Consider the following 18,559-nt stretch of genomic DNA (forward strand, 5'->3'; position numbering starts at 1 on the left):
TCTATTTTCATCGACGCCATTCAATCTTTGCATGAGCTGGACAAGTGAGTGATTTGCTCCCATAATAAATAATTCACAAACTGCTCCTTACAGCCATTCATACCATGAGCAGAGAGTGTCCTTGGTGTGATAACATGGCAAGCCGTAATAGGACCTGGTATTTTCCATAAAGATGTCATTTTTACCTGGTGTGAATGTCCCTGTTGTCCTGAATCCGGCGATGTTTTTCTTTTGTTCCTGCGCCTCTCTGTTCCTGAGATATGGCGTCTTCTTCCCTGCATATATTTTTATCCAAGTGGGTGTGGTTTGAAATTTTTGAATTCTTGAATATTGCGCCCATTTGGCTTAAAAAAATATAGATTTATATTTAGGTAAGAGAGGGTCATATCTCAGGAACGGAGGGGCGCAGGAAGAAAAGAAAAACATCACTGGATTCAGGGGAACCGCGGCATTCACACCAGGTAAAAAAAACAAACACGTTTATGGCAAGTGACAGGTCCTCTTTATTAAATGGATAGTCTAACATTTGAAGAAAGGGTTCAGCTTTTTTTTTTAAAAAAAGGCTTCTCTCTTGTCCTGTCGGGTTTTGCAGAATTGAAGTAATAGGGGCTGAGTGGTAATATGGTAACATTACACTTCCTCATTACACATCCATACTAGTATTTTTTGATGGGGTCTCAGCACTCATAAATGTATCAGCTGTCATTAGGATGTCACACATTATACCACTAACATCACACTATTCAGCTTCTTATCACCTTTATTAGCATGACTATATGCCAAAAAAATTGACAAAGGGATAATCTAAGATCAAGGTATAATTCAGCATATGCCCTAAAGGAGTATTCCCATCTCCAAGACCCTGTCCCAATATGTAGTAGGTGTAATAATAACAATATTAGGGACATATCTTATCAGGAGAACTACACTACATTTCTAAAAGCCGTCGAGTGGTCAACCAGCTTTTCCAAAACAAAATATTCAAGTGGGAAATGCAAAAAACCCCAATATACTAATTTGATGTGAAACTCCACCAGTAGCACCAATGTGTATATCATTATATTGTGAATTATATAGCGGTTTCTCTTATTTTTAGACATTTTTTTAATAAAGCAGAAACAATATCATCGATAAACCATCAAAATTAAATCAATGAGCAGAAATCAGTGTTATTATAATGGTGAATACTCATGTACACTCTTCGGCCCAAGGAAACAACCCTTTTCTAAGAGAAAGTCAATGTAGCGATCAGGTGATCACCGTGGGTGTTATTACTTAAAGTGAAAGTATAATTTTAGCCTAGAATTTATAGCTAATTAAATTGAGATATTAATGCATATTAGATACAGGAAATTGTGGTCTGGAGGTGACGCATTGATGTCTATAGGAGCAGTGTGATCGTGCTCTGTGACCTGTGCAGGGGTCATTGTGCAGAGAGGTCTACAGCTGTGTCCATCACCTATTGTCAGCCATGAATCCTGGATTATCTGTTACCTTTATTGTAATCCTGTCTGTGATGATTTAATGACTGCTGGAAAGGGATTCCTGCAGAACAGTAAGGATCAGCCTCACTGAGGCTCCGCGGCCAAAGCGTAAACTTAATTTTTTGTATTTAGACAATGCAGAGACAATCGTAAAAATGTTTACTATGAAAACTTCACTTCCTCATGTTACATTTCCTTTAAGTCAGGGGTGGGGAAGGTACGGCCCGCCATATCATCTTGTGCGGCCCGCAGCCACTTTCCCGATTTTTTGGCCGTGGGCCCTTTAAGAGGTGCGCGTGGTATTGTGCCGCGCTTTTCCCATCAGTGCTTAGTGGGGAGACTCCTGCGGTGTGGCTCCAGGTGAGGGACAAGTTATAATCCGGGTGGATACTGCGGCAATAGACATGGGGGCTGGAGTTTTGGCAGCATATTGTGAGGATGCGTTTCCTGCTGCATTGTCAGCAAGCCTGCACCAGGGAGACGCCAGACTCCACGCACAGGAACCATCTCCAACCGGAGTCGCTGCCCTCCCCCGCTCAATCCACTGCTGATCGAGATAGCAGAGCTGAAAGTGTCACGTCCTCCTGTGCGGCTGCAGTGTGCAAGGTAATCACGGTACCTCAGGCCCCATGTACCCTCCATGTGCTGTATACCTCAGACTCCATGTACCACCCATGTGCTGTATACCTCAGGCCCCATGTACCCCCCATGTACCCCCCATGTGCTGTATACCTCAGACTCCATGTACCACCCATGTGCTGTATACCTCAGACTCCATGTACCCCCCATGTGCTGTATACCTCAGACTCCATGTACCACCCATGTGCTGTATACCTCAGACTCCATGTACCACCCATGTGCTGTATACCTCAGACTCCATGTACCCCCCATGTGCTGTATACCTCAGATTCCATGTACCACCCATGTGCTGTATACCTCAGACTCCATGTACCACCCATGTGCTGTATACCTCAGACTCCATGTACCCCCATGAGCTGAATACCTCAGATTCCATGTGCTGTATACTTCAGACTCCATGTACCCCCCATGTGCTGTATACCTCAGACTCCATGTACCCTCATATGCTGTATACCTCAGATTCCATGTACCCCCCATGTGCTGTATACCTCAGACTCCATGTACCCCCCATGTGCTGTATACCTCAGATTCCATGTACCACCCATGTGCTGTATACCTCAGACTCCATGTACCACCCATGTGCTGTATACCTCAGACTCCATGTACCCTCCATGTGCTGTATACCTCAGACTCCATGTACCCCCCATGTGCTGTATACCTCAGACTCCATGTACCCACCATGTGCTTTATACCTCAGACTCCATGCACCCATGTGCTTTATACCTCAGTCTCCATGTATCACCCATGTGCTGTATACCTCAGATTCCATGTACCACCCATGTGCTGTATACCTCAGAGTCCATGTACCCCCATATGCTGTATACCTCAGATTCCATGTACCACCCATGTGCTGTATACCTCAGACTCCATGTACCCCCCATGTGCTGTATACCTCAGATTCCATGTACCACCCATGTGCTGTATATCTCAGACTCCATGTACCACCCATGTGCTGTATACCTCAGACTCCATGTACCCTCCATGTGCTGTATACCTCAGACTCCATGTACCCCCCATGTGCTGTATACCTCAGACTCCATGTACCCCCCATGTGCTTTATACCTCAGACTCCATGTACCACCCATGTGCTTTATACCTCAGTCTCCATGTATCACCCATGTGCTGTATACCTCAGATTCCATGTACCACCCATGTGCTGTATACCTCAGATTCCATGTACCACCCATGTGCTGTATACCTCAGACTCCATGTACCACCCATGTGCTTTATACCTCAGACTCCCTTTACCACCCATGTGTTGTATACCTCAGGCCCCAGAAATGGGGTTAATCTGCAGGTAAGTAGCATTCTGAACCTGCCTGGCTCCTGCATATAAAACTCCACTGCTGGGAGGAAATGAACTCTAATCCTCCTGGAGGTGTTCAGTCATGGCTTTGTAAATCTAGAGCAGCGGCTGTAACTGTGCCCCCCCCTTCATGGTTTGCAATGCAGAGCAGCTGTCAGTGCGGAAGGCTGCGGTTACAGCCGCTGCTCTCCATACACAGAGCGGTGACTGAACCCACAACGGCGCGCCACCTCTATGCCGGAAACCATAACGCTGCTAGGAGAATTAAAGTTCAGCAGGACAGCGGGGTTGAATCTATAGGCACAAAGCAGGATTCAAACGCTATTAACCTATATCTGCGGGTTAATAGCGTTTTTACGGGTGATAGGTTCCCTTGAAGTTATTTTGCTCAGTCATGCTTTTTATTTTTCAAATAGGTTCAGGCAGTTCTTTTCAAAACTTTCCATCGCAAAGTGACGACTTCGCTCAAGATTGACTGATGCAAACTTAGATAACCAGTTGCGAGTAGCAACATCATCAATACCTCCCAATATCAAACGCCTCACCAAAGAGAAGTTATTCAAGCCATCACATTAGGTAGGAGTTATTTAAATGTTTGAATAAATATAGTTGGCTAATGTTGTTATTAATGAGTGATGAGCGAGTATACTCGTTGCTCGGGCTTTCCTGAGCATGCTCGGGTGTCCTCTGAGTATTTTGGCGTGCTCGGAGATTTAGTTTTCGTCGCCTCAGCTGCATGATTTATGGCTGCTAGACAGCCTGAATACATGTGAGAAATGCCTGTTTGTTAAGGAATCCCCATGTATTCAGGCTGTCCAGCAGCCGCAAATCATGCAAATGCATCGACAAACTAAATCTCCGAACACGCCAAAATACTCAGAGAACACCTGAGCATGCTTAGGAAAACCCGAGTAACGAGTATACTCGCTCATCATTATTACTAATTTTATACGGCTCCCGAACGCTATTATAAAATTGCAAATGGCCCTTGGCAGAAAAAAGGTTCCCCACCCCTGCTTTAAGTTATTATCTTCAGTGAGCTATCTATGTAGCGGCCACCAATCACTGCCCGAAATACACATAATGCAGGATGAAGGGGCTCGGTGAAGGTGGCAGTTAAGGTGTGTAAGTGTCTGATGGGCTCACACAGCTCATAAAAGGACAACAGTCCGGACTCATAATCCAGACATATCCTGACTCTATCACTGGAGATCTTGTCAGGTAACAGGATCTGTTTACTGTCATGTATCACTGAATACAGATTATTATATCTCCACAAACTCCAGGACTTGTTATTACATCCAATCACTGACTGCTGCCCCCTCCTGTCTATACTGGGGTAACACATCCCCACCATCCACCTCCCTGATCTACTGCCCTCCACATCCCAGTAATGTCGTCCTGAGGTAAATCCCCTCCTGCTCATCACCTGATAATACTGGAATCTCTCTGCTGTTTCTGGACGTTTCTGCTTCTCTTGTGTCCAGGTCGCAGTTTTCAGGTCGTCTGATATATGGAGATTATTATCAGCTGTGGTTACATCCAGTAATATGTCTGCAGGACCCTCCACATAGATCCCGCTCCTTATACCAGTTATTACAGCGCATAATGTGTGTAATGTGTGTGAGATCACAGCCACATCCAGGTCACCTCCATCATGGGGCTGTTTATCATGTCCCCCTGGGTCCTCATCACCTTCCTCCTCCTCAGGATCACACAAGTCACCGGTGTCTGGATCCTGTAGGACAGTCAGTGGATCCGCCATGTTACACAGCTCCTCAATGTGTCTCATCTTCCTGGACAGCTCGTCCTTCTTTATTTCTTGCTGATGGATCAGAGCAGACAGTGGCAGTGACTCTTCTTTTTCCTGCCTGGAGATCTCACTCAGGACCTTCTTCTCCAGGTCGTCCACCCGTCTCCTGATGTCTGTACACAGGGCAGTGACTCTCTCGGCTTCTCCAGCTGCTTTTTCTTGAGCTTTTCTCCTGCGCTCCTTCAGATTCTGGACTCTTTCCTCAGTCTTTTTTCTCTTTGTGGTCAGTTTCTGGAGATCATTTCTCAGTTTCTTCTTCTTCTTCTCAGAGGCCTCATCCAGCATCTCCACCCGATGTCCCCGATGTTCTCCGGCCAGACTGCAGGACACACAGATACAAGAATCGTCCTCAGTGCAGTAATATTCCAGAATCTTCTTATGGACAGAACATTTCTTTTTCTCCAGAGAAGTGCTGGGATCAGATAAGACGTGTTCTGGTGATTTGCTGTGAGCTCTCAGGTGTTTATCACACAGAGAAGCCTCACAGTGTAGACAGGATCTAACAGCAGGTATCGGAGAGTCCACACAGTAAGTGCAGCAGATCCCGGTGATCTCCTCTTGTTCTCGCTGAGTAATCAGGAAACGTTCTGCGACATTATGGAGATTTATGTTCCTCATCAGTGCCGGCCGCACCCGAAATCTTTTTCTGCAGTTAGGACAGGAATAAACTCCAGACTCATCCTGTGTATCCAGCACACGACCAATACAGACCCGGCAGAAGTTGTGTCCACATCTCAGCATTACAGGGTCCATAAATGTAGATAAACAGATGGAGCAGAGCAGCTCGTCTCTCAGATCAGCAGACGCCATGGCTGAAACGAAACTGAAAGTGTCTATTACTCAATACTTACCAATGTTGCAGTAATGTGGCGGCCCCAGGAGTATGGCCGCCACAGTGGCTTTGCCTTCCTCCAGGGGAGGGTAATGCCAGGCTTGGAGGCAATGATGGGTCTCTCTCGCAGTCAGTCCATACATGCAACACAGTTCCACTCCAGGCCAGCAGGGGGAACCTGAACCAGGAAGGAGGGGAGGGGTGCCCTCTGAGGGACAAGAGGAAGGAGTGGTCATATTGTCTGCGGAGGGTGAAGTGTGCAGACGTGTGGAAGGAAGCTGGAGGTTGAGCTAGGAAGGAGAGCTCCCTCAGCTTGAGAGCGCACGAGCTGGAGCCTGGTCTACACGGCTGTACGGATACTAAAGGTCCTACAGCAGATACCAGAGGAGTAGGAGTCTGTAAATGCCTTACTCCCATCTAAGACTTGAGGCACAACAGCAGCTTGATTAGAGAGCCAGGACTAAAGAGGAGTCCCCGAGAGAGGCTACAGCTGTCTGCCGTGCAAGTGAGGTTCTTGGGAACATCTGACAGGAGGAACTCTAGAGTGACTAAGTACCATCTGTAATCAGGACCCTGGACTGCAGTTATCAAGTAAAGGTACAGAAATTGCACCCCGCTGTGTCTTGTCTGCTTCCTACCCTTACGGCACTGCTACATCACCATGCCAACCACCGCTACACTGCCCTGGGACATTAGCCCTGCCTGTGGAGGGCTATACCATCACTGCTGCACCACACCATCAGTCCCAGCGGATCTGTCTGCAGCGTCGGCTTAACATCTCCCTTGCCGAACACCACAGGTGGCGTCACAAACTATTCTATTCTATTAACTACAAACCACCATTGATTTGGGTGCCCAGGGCCACGGACCGGGTCACTGCTGCTGTGACACATCCCCCTGATACCGGCCCGGTACCGAGTACCCCACAGCCCTGGGAGGGCGACCCAATTTGGCGTCACGAACAGGATTACGGAGCCCGGTATCCCCGGGTCCTGTGTGCCAATGACTATGATTGTGAACTGTGTGAAATTGGCACCAGTTGCCGCCATTGCCGCGCTGCTTGGAGCGCGCGGGAAGAAAGAGGCGGGCCTTCGTGGACGGAGCCTGCCATAGAGCTCGAAGAAGTAAAGTGCCGCGCGGGAAGAGAGGACAGCGCATGAGAGGAGGAGCTGAGGCCTACAGCCCGGAGCGTCGGGCCTGCGAAGCGGCCGCCGGTGAGCTCCCGCAACCCCCGGCCCTGGCTAATGTTAACTAGGGGGGGAGAGAATGTCTGCGCCACAAGCCAATGTAGCGGCGGATGCCGTTGCCAACCCCACTGCACCGCAAGGAGGGGCGCCCGCCGCAGCGGTCCCCATAATGCCGCTATCCATGCCCTACATCCCGGGAGCGCCCGGCTACCACAGTACTCGGGTGAGTCACACACCCTGAGTGAATTTAAAGAGAGACTGTGCAGTTTGTTCAAAGTCTACCCTCTGTCTGAAAGCCAGAAAGTAAATATCCTGATTGGACAGCTAACGGGTGCAGCACTGAGAGAAAAGAAAGCCTGGCAGGACACTGATAAAGAGACTGTTGCAAAGGTCCTGGCCAAACTGAAGAGCACCTTTGACACTCGCACTGCAGCTGAAATCAAGATGAGGTTCTTTGGCTGTAAACAGAAGGCGCAGAACAGTATCAGGGACTATGCTCTCAACCTGCAGGAGGTGCTGCGAGCAGTCAAGCAAGTTGATCCTGACAGCGTAAAGGAAGAAGATAAACTGTTGAAGGAGCAGTTCATTGATGGACTCCTGTCTAGTACCCACAGAGGACAGTTGCGTATCATAACCTTGCAAAACCCTGATTTGGACTTTACTGAATTTAAGGACAGGGCTATTCGGGTACTGCAGGAATCCAATGACAGCCGTTCAGCGCCCCCTAGGCGCCTAGCGATCACCTACCATCAGGAAGCCCCATCTTTCCCTTCCGTCCCTGTGGAGGCTGATGCCCAAACTCTGGATAAAGATCCCACTGAGGAGCTGCGTCTTCAGGTCCAGGAGTTGACCAAAGGAATGGCTACACTCACCAAAACCGTGCAGTCCCTGCAGGTGTCCTCCAAAGACAAGGTCTGGCTTGCTTCCAGTCCAGAGGAGGAGAGCTCCGCCACTTCGAGGAAGGAACAACGATCGCTATGACCAGGATGGACGTCCCATCTGTCGTTGCTGTCACAAGGCAGGTCACCTTGCAAGATATTGTCCTTTAAACGAGCAACCCCTGGGGCAAAGGGCCAACCCCCAGGAGTAGGATCCCCAGGCCCAAGGAACTGGAGAGCCAAGTATGTGGGAGGGAGACCAATCCTTCCTGTGGTGATTGACGGCATCCTCATGAACGCTTTGCTAGACACTGGCTCCCAGGTGACCACTATGCCGTACATTCTGTACAAGAGGTATTGGGCTGATTCAGAGCTTACCCGTGGCCCAACTGATGAACTGACAGTAGTTGCTAGTAATGGTCAGTCTTTACCGCAGATAGGATGTAAAGAAATTACTGTCAAAGTGGGGCGGGTAGAGCAAAAGTCTCAAGGTTTAATAGTTGTTGATATTGACCGACGTGAATGTAATCCCATGATGACTCTTGGTACAAATGTAATTGAAAACTGTCTGTCTGAGGTTATTGTCTTGTTGCAACAGGTGGCTGAGACTGCTGGTTTCGGAGAACAACGAGTCCTGCAGAAGGTGATCCGAGCCCTGATGCAAAGGCAACAGGTGGAACTCTCTGGCGGAGAGATTGGCAGCATCAGAGTGAGTGATGCTTTTCCCATTGCAATACCCCCCAGATGTGAAATGTTGGTTTGGTGTCGGGCAGCTATAGGTCTTAGAGGGAGAGATCACCAGGCGTTGGTAGAACCAGTATACTCCGAGAGCAGGCCTACTGTCCTGACAGCCAGAGGGGTGGTTGATGTACGAAAGGGGAGAGTACCTGTACGCTTTTTGAATTGTGGGGAAGAGGAAGCCACAATACCTCGGGACGCCACAGTTGCTAAGCTGCTCACTGTTAATAACAACTCTTTGCAGGCAGCAGAACCCTTGGTCTCATCTGATCAGGTGGAGGACAATGGCTCTGTGAAGCAGCCAGATGAGTGGTGTCAGCAACTGCAGGTGGGAACTGACTCTACACCTTCATACCAGAAAAATGGGGTTTACAGAGTGACACAAGAGTATGAGCTGGTATTCAGTAAACACCCACTAGATTTTGGGCAGGCAAAAGGGGTTCAACATCATGTCCCCACGGGAGATCATTCACCCATAAAGGAGAGGTACAGACCTATACCCCCCCAACACAGTACCAGTGTGCTAAGAGTATGTTGAGGGAGATGAAGGAGGCAGGGGTCATCAGAGACAGTTGTAGCCCCTGGGCAGCTCCAATAGTGTTTGTAAAGAAAAAGGATGGTACCATGAGAATGTGTGTTGATTACTGGAAAATTAACAGCATTACACATAAAGATGCCTACCCATTACCTAGAATTGAGGAATCATTAGCTGCACTTAAAACTGCTAATTACTTTTCCACCTTGGATCTCACCAGTGGGTATTGGCAGGTTCCCGTGGCAGAGGCAGACAAGGAGAAAACCGCATTTACCACTCCAATGGGTCTCTGTGAGTTCAATTATATGCCATTTGGGCTCTGCACTGCTCCAGGAACATTTCAACGGCTGATGGAGTGCTGCCTGGGACACATGAACTTTGAGACGGTCCTGTTGTATCTGGATGATGTCATTGTTTTCTCCAAAACCGATGAAGATCATCTGGAGCACCTGGCTGAAGTGTTTGAAGCTTTGTCCAATTTTGGCCTGAAGGTGAAGCTCTCCAAGTGCCAACTCCAGAAGCCCAAGGTGCAGTACCTCGGTCATGTGGTCAGTACAGAAGGTGTGGCACCAGATCCTGACAAGGTCACAGTCATCCGGGACTGGCCGAAGCCCAGCAACATCCATGAAGTGCGCCAATTCCTTGGACTGGTAGGCTACTACCAAAGATTCATCAAGGGCTTTGCTGAAATAGCTACCCCTATGCAAAATCTCCTGGTGGGGCAGTCCAAGAAGACCAAACAGAAAAATTCCACCTTTGAATGGACTGAAGAGTTGGAAAGATCCTTCACCCGGATGAAGATGGATCTCACAGGTGACAGAGTTCTGGCCTACCCAGATTATGACAAACCCTTTGTGCTGTACACAGATGCCAGCAACGTGGGACTAGGAGCAGTACTGTTGCAGGTATAGAATGGGAAAGAAAGAGTGATCTCCTATGCCAGCAGGAAGCTGCGCCCCACTGAAAGGAACCCTAATAATTACAGTTCTTTCAAGCTGGAGGTCCTTGCCATAGTCTGGGCTGTCACTGAAAGTTTCAAACATTACCTAGCCTCTGCCAAGTTCACTATCTTCATGGACAACAACCCGTTGACGCATTTGGACACTGCAAAACTTGGTGCACTGGAACAGCGATGGATGGCTCGGCTATCGAACTATGAGTTTACCATCAAGTACTGGGCAGGGCACAAGAATGCCAATGCTGATGCGCTGTCCAGAATGCCTAACCTACCAGATGCTGGAGAAGACCCTGAGGCTCTTGAGGGGATAGAGCTACCTCCCTTCCACTGGCCACTTGCGGCCCAGCGTGCTCAAGGAGTGAGAAACAGACGGTCTGGCTTGAAGGAGGTCACCCTGAACCCAGTGCCCCATCATGACTGGGCAGAAACACAAGATAGTGACCCTGTAGTCCACCTGGTGAAGGAGCTGGTGACACGAGCTGACTCACGTCCAGAGTCGGATGCTCCTGAAGAAACTCAGCAGTTGTGGAAGGAGAGAGGCCGGCTGTTCATTTATGAAGGGAAGCTGTGTCAGAGGAGTATCAACGCCCGCACTCATGAGCTGGTCTGGCAGGTGATAGTCCCAAAGAGAGAGGCATCAATGGTCCTGGAAGCACACCACAATGGAGCTGGACACTTCGGATGGAAGAAGTTGGAAGTATTGCTCCGAGAGAGGTTCTACTGGGCTGGTATGAGGAAAGCCATTGAGAGGTGGTGCCGGGAGTGTGGACAATGTAACCTGTGCAGAAAGGATTGGGAAAGCCAGAGAGCTCCCCTACAGCCAATCATCACCAAACAGCCCCTTGAGTTGGTAGCCCTGGACCATGTGAAGCTGGTACCAAGCCGGTCAGGCTACATCTATGCACTTACCATTGTGGATAACTACTCAAGATTCCTGGTAGTTGTGCCTGTCAAAGATCAAACTGCCAGGACAGCAGCCAGAGCATTCCAGCAGCACTTCTGTAGACCACATGGGTATCCTGAAAGATTGCTCACAGATCAAGGTCCAGCTTTCAAGACAGGTTGTAAGACGATCCGGACAACACCATATCACCCACAGACCAATGGCATGTGCGAGAAGATGAACCAGGTAGTGATTGACCTCCTGAAGACTTTGCCCTTGGAGGAGAGGAATCTGTGGCCAGAGAAGTTGCCCGATCTGGTGGACCTTTACAACCATATCCCAGTGAACTCCACCAACTGTACCCCAGCCTATTTAATGAGAGCCAGACCTGGTAAGCTGCCTATTGACTTGGACATGAGAGTCCTGACACCTGAAGTGGCGTCCCCAGATGCTGATTGGGACACGGAGAGGCAGCAACAGTACCGGAGAGTTCAAGAATGCGTGGAAAGGAGTCTGGCTCAGGCAAGGCAAAAGCAGGAGAAGCTTTACAATCAAAATGCACCTGCCGTTCCTTTGTCGCCGGGGGAGCAAGTCTTGAAAAGGAAGAGAAGATTCCACAAGTTGGATGATCAGTGGGAAGCTGAACCTTATACCATCTGCCCTCGAACTTTGATAATACTAAGGTATGCCTTGTGAGTAAAGATGGAGGAGAGACCTCAGCAGCGGTATCAAGAGATCACTTGAAGTTGTGTCCTGACCAGCTCAAAGAAAGAAGAGAAGAACCAGATAACATCCAACGCATGATGGAAGAAGAGAAGGTCAGCACAGTGCTTGGAGAATTCCCTGTGAATTGGACTAGAGTGAACGATGTTATAGTGGTGCCAGTGTTGCTGTTTCCCCAATTGGTAGCACAGGAAGACGTGACTCAAGAGAATCAGGAAAATCGGGTAGCAGATGCCACACCAGTAATGGAGCCAGAGAACCCTCGCCCTGCCGGTGGTGAACCTGTCGTACCTTTGGTGAGTCTAAGAAGTCACAGTCAGTCTAGTATCCCTGTGTTACATAGAACCCCCAGTAGTGTATCCAGTACATTACCCACTACAACAGTAGTACGCAGGTCTACCCGCACCACACAAGGCATACTACCAGTTAGATACCGTATATAAGTAATGTAATTGTTGAAATTTGTAACTGTTTTTCAAGTTTTGTGCCTACAGGTAACCTGTAAGAGTTCCCTTGGAGTTTTCTTGTTTTCTTTATGGACACTGAACCACAGGACTTGTGTGTGGTCAAAAACTTTTACCATTTGCCCAGGAATGGACCATGGACATTGATGCTGGACTTATCATCATAGGACCATTTTTGAGCTCTTGGTTTTTGTACATTTTTTCCCTTTTTCAAATCTTGTACAAATTATTATTGTTCAATTGTTTATATGTTATTCATGTTTTCTTTTGTTCAGCCCAGGAGTGCTGACTTGCACTAGGGGGAATGTGGCGCCCCCAGGAGTATGGCCGCCACAGTGGCTTTGCCTTCCTCCAGGGGAGGGTAATGCCAGGCTTGGAGGCAATGATGGGTCTCTCTCGCAGGGCCAAGAGGAAGGAGTGGTCAGATTGTCTGCGGAGGGTGAAGTGTGCACATGTGTGGAAGGAAGCTGGAGGTTGAGCTAGGAAGGAGAGCTCCCTCAGCTTGAGAGCGCACGAGCTGGAGCCTGGTCTCCACGGCTGTACGGATACTAAAGGTCATACAGCAGATACCAGAGGAGTAAGAGGCTGTAAATGCCCTACTCCCATCTAAGACTTGAGGCACAACAGCAGCTTGAATAGAGAGCAAGGACTAAAGAGGAGTCCCCGAGAGAGGCTACAGCTGTCTGCCGTGCAAGTGAGGTTCTTGGGAACATCTGACAGGAGGAACTCTAGAGTGACTAAGTACTGGAGTGCTTCACACCACAAGGCGCTAGGAAGGAGACTGCACAGCCCGTCTGTGAGAGAGAATCCCTGAGTTGCTTCCAGGCTAGCCTGCTCCAATACCATCTGTAATCAGGACCCTGGACTACAGTTATCAAGTAAAGGTACAGAAATTGCACCCCGCTGTGTCTTGTCTGCTTCCTACCCTTACGGTAGTGCTACATCACCGTGCCAACCACCGCTACACTGCCCTGGGACATTAGCCCTGCCTGTGGAGGGCTATACCATCACTGCTGCACCACACCATCAGTCCCAGTGGATCTGTCTGCAGCATCGGCTTAACATCTCCCTTGCCGAACACCACAGGTGGCGTCATGAACTATTCTATTCCATTAACTACAAACCACCATTGATTTGGGCGCCCAGGGCCACGGACCGGGTCACTGCTGCTGTGACACATCCCCCTGACACCGGCCCGGTACCGAGTACCCCACAGCCCTGGGAGGGCGACCCAGTTACACCCATTCACTTAACTCTTTAAAGGGAATCTGGCACCAGATTTTTGATACTATTTGTCCAGTTTCTTACTCAGGGCTGAAGTTGGTTTCTTATTCGTCAGTTTCTTATTCGGCAATTTTTTCTTTTCCTGTTTTTACAGGTTTAACAACAAAAAAAAAGCAACACAATAATAAAAAAACAATGCAGTGAGGTGCCCTGATGTGAATACACTTAAAATCAGCATAAAAAATTATAAAACTGGCACAAAAATGGGCATCAAAGGGCATTAATGAAAGGGTTAAATGACTTTGGGCCATTGAAATCACTTGGTTAGCTTGGTACTAGCGTCCTGCCACTGAAATCACACTAAGAATACACAGATAGTGATGCCCCACATCAAACCCAAGTCCCTCCAGACTGGCCCAAATGGGTTATTGGCACCAGAACTGGCATCAAAGTGGGCACACAGTCGAATTTCACATGTTTGAATAAGTAACTGATGTTTTTAAGGGGTTAAATGACTTTGGGCCACTCATGTCACATGAATAATACACAGATAGTGATGCCCTGCATCAAACCCAGGTCCCTCCAGCCTGGCCCAAATGGGTTATTGGCACCAGAACTGGCATCAAAGTGGGCACACAGTCGATTTTAACAGGTTTGAATAATTAACTGATGTTTTTAAGGGGTTAAATGACTTTGGGCCACTGATGTCACACTAAGAATACACAGATAGTGATGCCCCATATCAAACCCAAGTCCCTCCAGCCTGGCCCAAATTTGTTATTGGCACCAGAACTGGCATCAAAGTGGGCACACATTCGATTTTCACAGGTTTGAATAAGTAACTGATGTTTTTAAGGGGTTAAATGACTTTGGGCCACTGATGTCACACTAAGAATACACAGATAGTGATGCCCCGCATCAAACCCAGGTCCCTCCAGCCTGGCCCAAATGGGTTATTGGCACCAGAACTGGCATCAAAGTGGGCACACAGTCGATTTTCACAGGTTTGAATAAGTAACTGATGTTTTTAAGGGGTTAAATGACTTTGGGCCACTGATGTCACACTAAGAATACACAGATAGTGATGCCCCGCATCAAACCCAGGTCCCTCCAGCCTGGCCCAAATGGGTTATTGGCACCAGAACTGGCATCAAAGTGGGCACACAGTCGATTTTCACAGGTTTGAATAAGTAACTGATGCTTTTAAGGGGTTAAATGACTTTGGGCCACTGATGTCACACTAAGAATACACAGATAGTGATGCCCCCGCATCAAACCCAGGTCTCTCCAGCCTGGCCCAAATGGGTTATTGGCACCAGAACTGGCATCAAAGTGGGCAAAGAGCCGAATGCTAGTTCTGTCATAATCCAGGTTGTATCTGACAGTTTAAATGCACAAGTGAACTTTTTTACCTTTGGCTGTGTGCCAAAGTGTGGTGTTTGCCCCCGGTGGCCATTAGGATTATTGCACTGTGGTGTCGTTTGTTCTAAGTTGCCCTAGTGGTGGTGAGCGGTATTGCACTCTAGTACCTTAGTTTGTGCACGTAATTATAATGCAGGTGTGAATGCTCTATAAAAGAGTGTCAGGTGTATCAATCACTGTTGGTGATAGGTCTTCAGTTACAAGCAAGCCTGGGTGAAGAAGGGAGCTGAAGGAGAGTCACAGGCAGCTCAGTTAGAGCCATCGAGTAGCAGCTATGGTGTCTGCAAGGAGTGCTGGCATGGATTGGTGGAGTTTAACTATGGTGTCTGCAAGAAGGGCTGGCATGGCATGGTGGAGTCGCAGTTATGGTGTCAGCAGGAAGTGCTTGCATGGCTTGGTGGAGTGGCGACTATGGTGTAGAGTTGCACTCAGCATGCTGGACTTGGTTGCTGAAAGCTGGACTCAAGCATGCTGGACTTTTTGGCAGAAAAGTTGGACTCAAGCATGCTGGACTTTTTGGCAGAAGCTGGAATCATTTTCGGGACTCTGTTTCTGGACAGCTGCACATAGGTGGTGGACTCTGTTTGCTCTAAGGCTGCACTATGGTGATGGATCCGGTTGGAGGAAAAGATGCACGCAGGTGGTGGCTCTGTTGCTGGGAGCGTAAGCAACAGAGCAAAGCTAAGTGGTGTTTCCCTGTATTGTAATTTTTCCTTGTATGTGTTTAGTGCAGTGGTGGTATTAGTTTCCGCACCAACAAATTCCCTAGTGAGGGTTTAGGTCCAGGGCGAGCTAGGGATATCAGTTATCCAGATCGGCGCCCGATGCGGAACCGGCCTAGGGAACGTTAGGAGTGTAGAGACACTGACTCAGGTGAATGCAGGAGGTCTCCACGTCCCCGTTCCCTACCGCAGGGCCCCCATTGTTATTGTTACCCAGGTTTCCCTTATTGTTTAAATTCGCCTTACTGGAGGCGGGATTTCCAGATTTACGTGTTACGTGTATTACCTAAATTCGCCTGTTGGAGGCGGCGTAGCCAGCTGCATGTCTTATTATTTAAATTCGCCCCACTGGAGGTGGTGTATCCAGGGTCACGCGTGTCATCTAAATCCGCCCTGCTGGGGGCGCTGTGTCCAGCCGCGCGTGACCGTGACAAGTTCATTTTCCCATGCTGCAGAGTTCATCGCAGGTCATGCCGGCAGGGAGGGCAGACTCAGTCATGTCACCGCTAGTTTCTGGAGCTCCGCTAGCATCATCTCATTCATTCACCAGTAGTTTGCAGCCGGCACGGTTGCGTCTTAGCACCCCTCCTGGTTGCAAACTGTATTTTCCCGATATGGATTACTGCATGGGACAGAACGACGGACAGGTATGGTATATTGTTTTTTTTTTTAATTTATTACAGGAGAACGAGGGCGTCACATGGATTAGCTGGATAATAAAGATGAAAAACTGTGTTGTGTTTTATTTCATTAAAAGACTTTATTCTGGCTTTGTCTTTATTGAACCTGCAATGACTATAGGATTAGTAATGGATAGGTGTCTTATTGAAACCTCTCCATTAGTAAACCAGGCTTGATGTGACCTTACAATACAAAGGTTACATCAACCCCCAAACAGTTACCCCATATGCCACCGCTACAGGGCAGTGGGAAGAGAGGGGCTAAGTGCCGAAATTGGCTCATCTTACAGATGCGCCATTTCTGGGGGGCTGTGAGCTGGTGTTTGTGGATCGCCCTCCCAGGGCCGTGGGGTACTCGGTACCGGGCCGGTGTCAGGGGAATGTGTCACAGCACCGGTGACCCGTTCCGTGGCCCTGGGCACCCAAGTAATGGGGGAATGTAGTTAATGTAATGGAATAGTTCGTGACGCCACCTGTGGTGCTCGGCAAGGGAGGTGTTAAGCCGACGCTGCAGACAGATCCTCTGGGACAGATGGTATGGTGCAGCAGTGATGGTATAGCCCTCCACAGGCAGGGCTGATGTCCCAGGGCAGTGTAGTTGTAATGGTTGTGGAAAGGCGTAGCCAGAGTAAAGAATGGTACCCAGATGTAGCGGTGCTGAGCAGGTTGGCGCAGAAATGAATGGAGGACACCGAGGTGTTGTGAGTTCATTTTCCCCTTCACCTGTGATGTCTGATGAACTCCCTCTGCTGGTGAAGGGAGGTAGTGAAATTGAGTTGGATGGGAAGAACCTGTCATCTGAACAGGTGGAGTGTGATTGGACATCCGGAATCTCTGAGTGGATATAAGGCAGCCGACGCCCTGCTTTGTTGCTGGTGATCCTTTCTGCTCTGAGCTCTGGCATCCAGTTTAGTTCCTGTCTACTAAAAGCTAAGTTTTGCCCTGCTATTATTCCATGAGATTTTGTCTGGTTTACTTAGTGTTTGCGTTCAGCCAGCCCTTGCTGGGACTGGCTGAATTCCATTTTTGTCTCTGATCAGTTGATCTCTTTGCTCTGTTTTCAGAATATACCTGAGTGCTGATATAGAGTTTTGGCCTTTTTTCCTATCAGACTGTTGGAACATTTTTGGTAGGGTTTTTGCGGATTACAGCCAGCATCTTTTCTGTCCTTTCCTATCTAGTTAGTTGGGCCCCATCATTTGCTCAGTCTGTCTTTCTGTCTGCGTTTGTGTTTTCATCTGTTTTTCACCGACAATACATGTTGGGGGCTGTCTATTGCTTTGGGGTCTGCTCAGGGGCAGTTTAGATTTCCCCTTTCTTTCTTTAGGCTTATTTAGCTCTCCTGCTGTGACGAGGGGTCTATGACCACCGTAGGTACCCCCCACTGCTACTGTTAGTTGTGGTGATTAGAATCAGGGGTCTGCAATCCGCTAGTTACCAACTTCTCAGGTTTTCTGGACTTAGCTTGTATTTTTGTTTTCTCCTCCTCCGGTGACTCATTCATAACAGAATCACCAGCCATACCGCAGATTCTAGGGTACTCAATAGCAGGAAAAAATTGTTAAAAAAAAAAAAAAATATTTCAGAATATTTTTTTTTTGTGTATATTTTTTCCTCTATTTCTCTGAGGCCGTAGGGGGAATTTTTCCTTAATGGAGATTAAGCAATTGTCTGATCGTGTGGAGCAGCTCACTGCTGAAGTGTGGGGAATTTCCGCCTATCTTGCTCATTCACATGCTGCTGAACCAAAGATCCCTACTCCTGATGTGTTTTTTGGGGATCGGTCTAAATGTTTTAATTTTAAGAATAATTGTAAATTATTTCTTGCCTTGAAGCCTAATTCATCGGGGAGCTCTGCGCAGCAGGTTAAAATTGTCATCTCTTTGCTGTGCGGCGATCCCCAGGATTGGGCGTTTTCTTTGACACCTGATGATCCTATTCTGGCTAATGTGGACGCATTTTTTCGAGCCTTGGGGTTGTTGTATGATGAACCTAATGCTATTGATCAAGCTGAAAAGGCCCTGTTGGCATTGAGCCAGGGTCAGGATTCTGCAGAGTTGTACTGTCAAAA

The 18,559-nt window shown here is 48.2% G+C and overlaps 1 protein-coding gene across 1 annotated transcript; it reads right to left on the minus strand.

The window, feature by feature from the left end:
- Positions 1-4,375: 4,375 nt before the first annotated feature.
- Positions 4,376-6,113, minus strand: LOC141083381 (E3 ubiquitin/ISG15 ligase TRIM25-like). The gene has a single exon (XM_073567600.1). It carries the CDS (start codon positions 6,050-6,052, stop codon positions 4,448-4,450), a length of 1,605 nt encoding a protein of 534 aa, XP_073423701.1. The 5' UTR covers positions 6,053-6,113; the 3' UTR covers positions 4,376-4,447.
- Between the last annotated feature and the right edge of the window lie 12,446 nt (positions 6,114-18,559).

Source organism: Dendrobates tinctorius, unplaced genomic scaffold (assembly GCF_039654945.1).
Source record: "Dendrobates tinctorius isolate UK_male_01 unplaced genomic scaffold, ASM3965494v1 ptg000020l, whole genome shotgun sequence".
NCBI classification, from domain to species: Eukaryota; Metazoa; Chordata; class Amphibia; order Anura; family Dendrobatidae; genus Dendrobates; species Dendrobates tinctorius.

Bases quoted from the DNA above. Each gene is read 5' to 3' on its own strand.
- LOC141083381 (XM_073567600.1), bottom strand. From the start codon at position 6,052: ATGGCGTCTGCTGATCTGAGAGACGAGCTGCTCTGCTCCATCTGTTTA.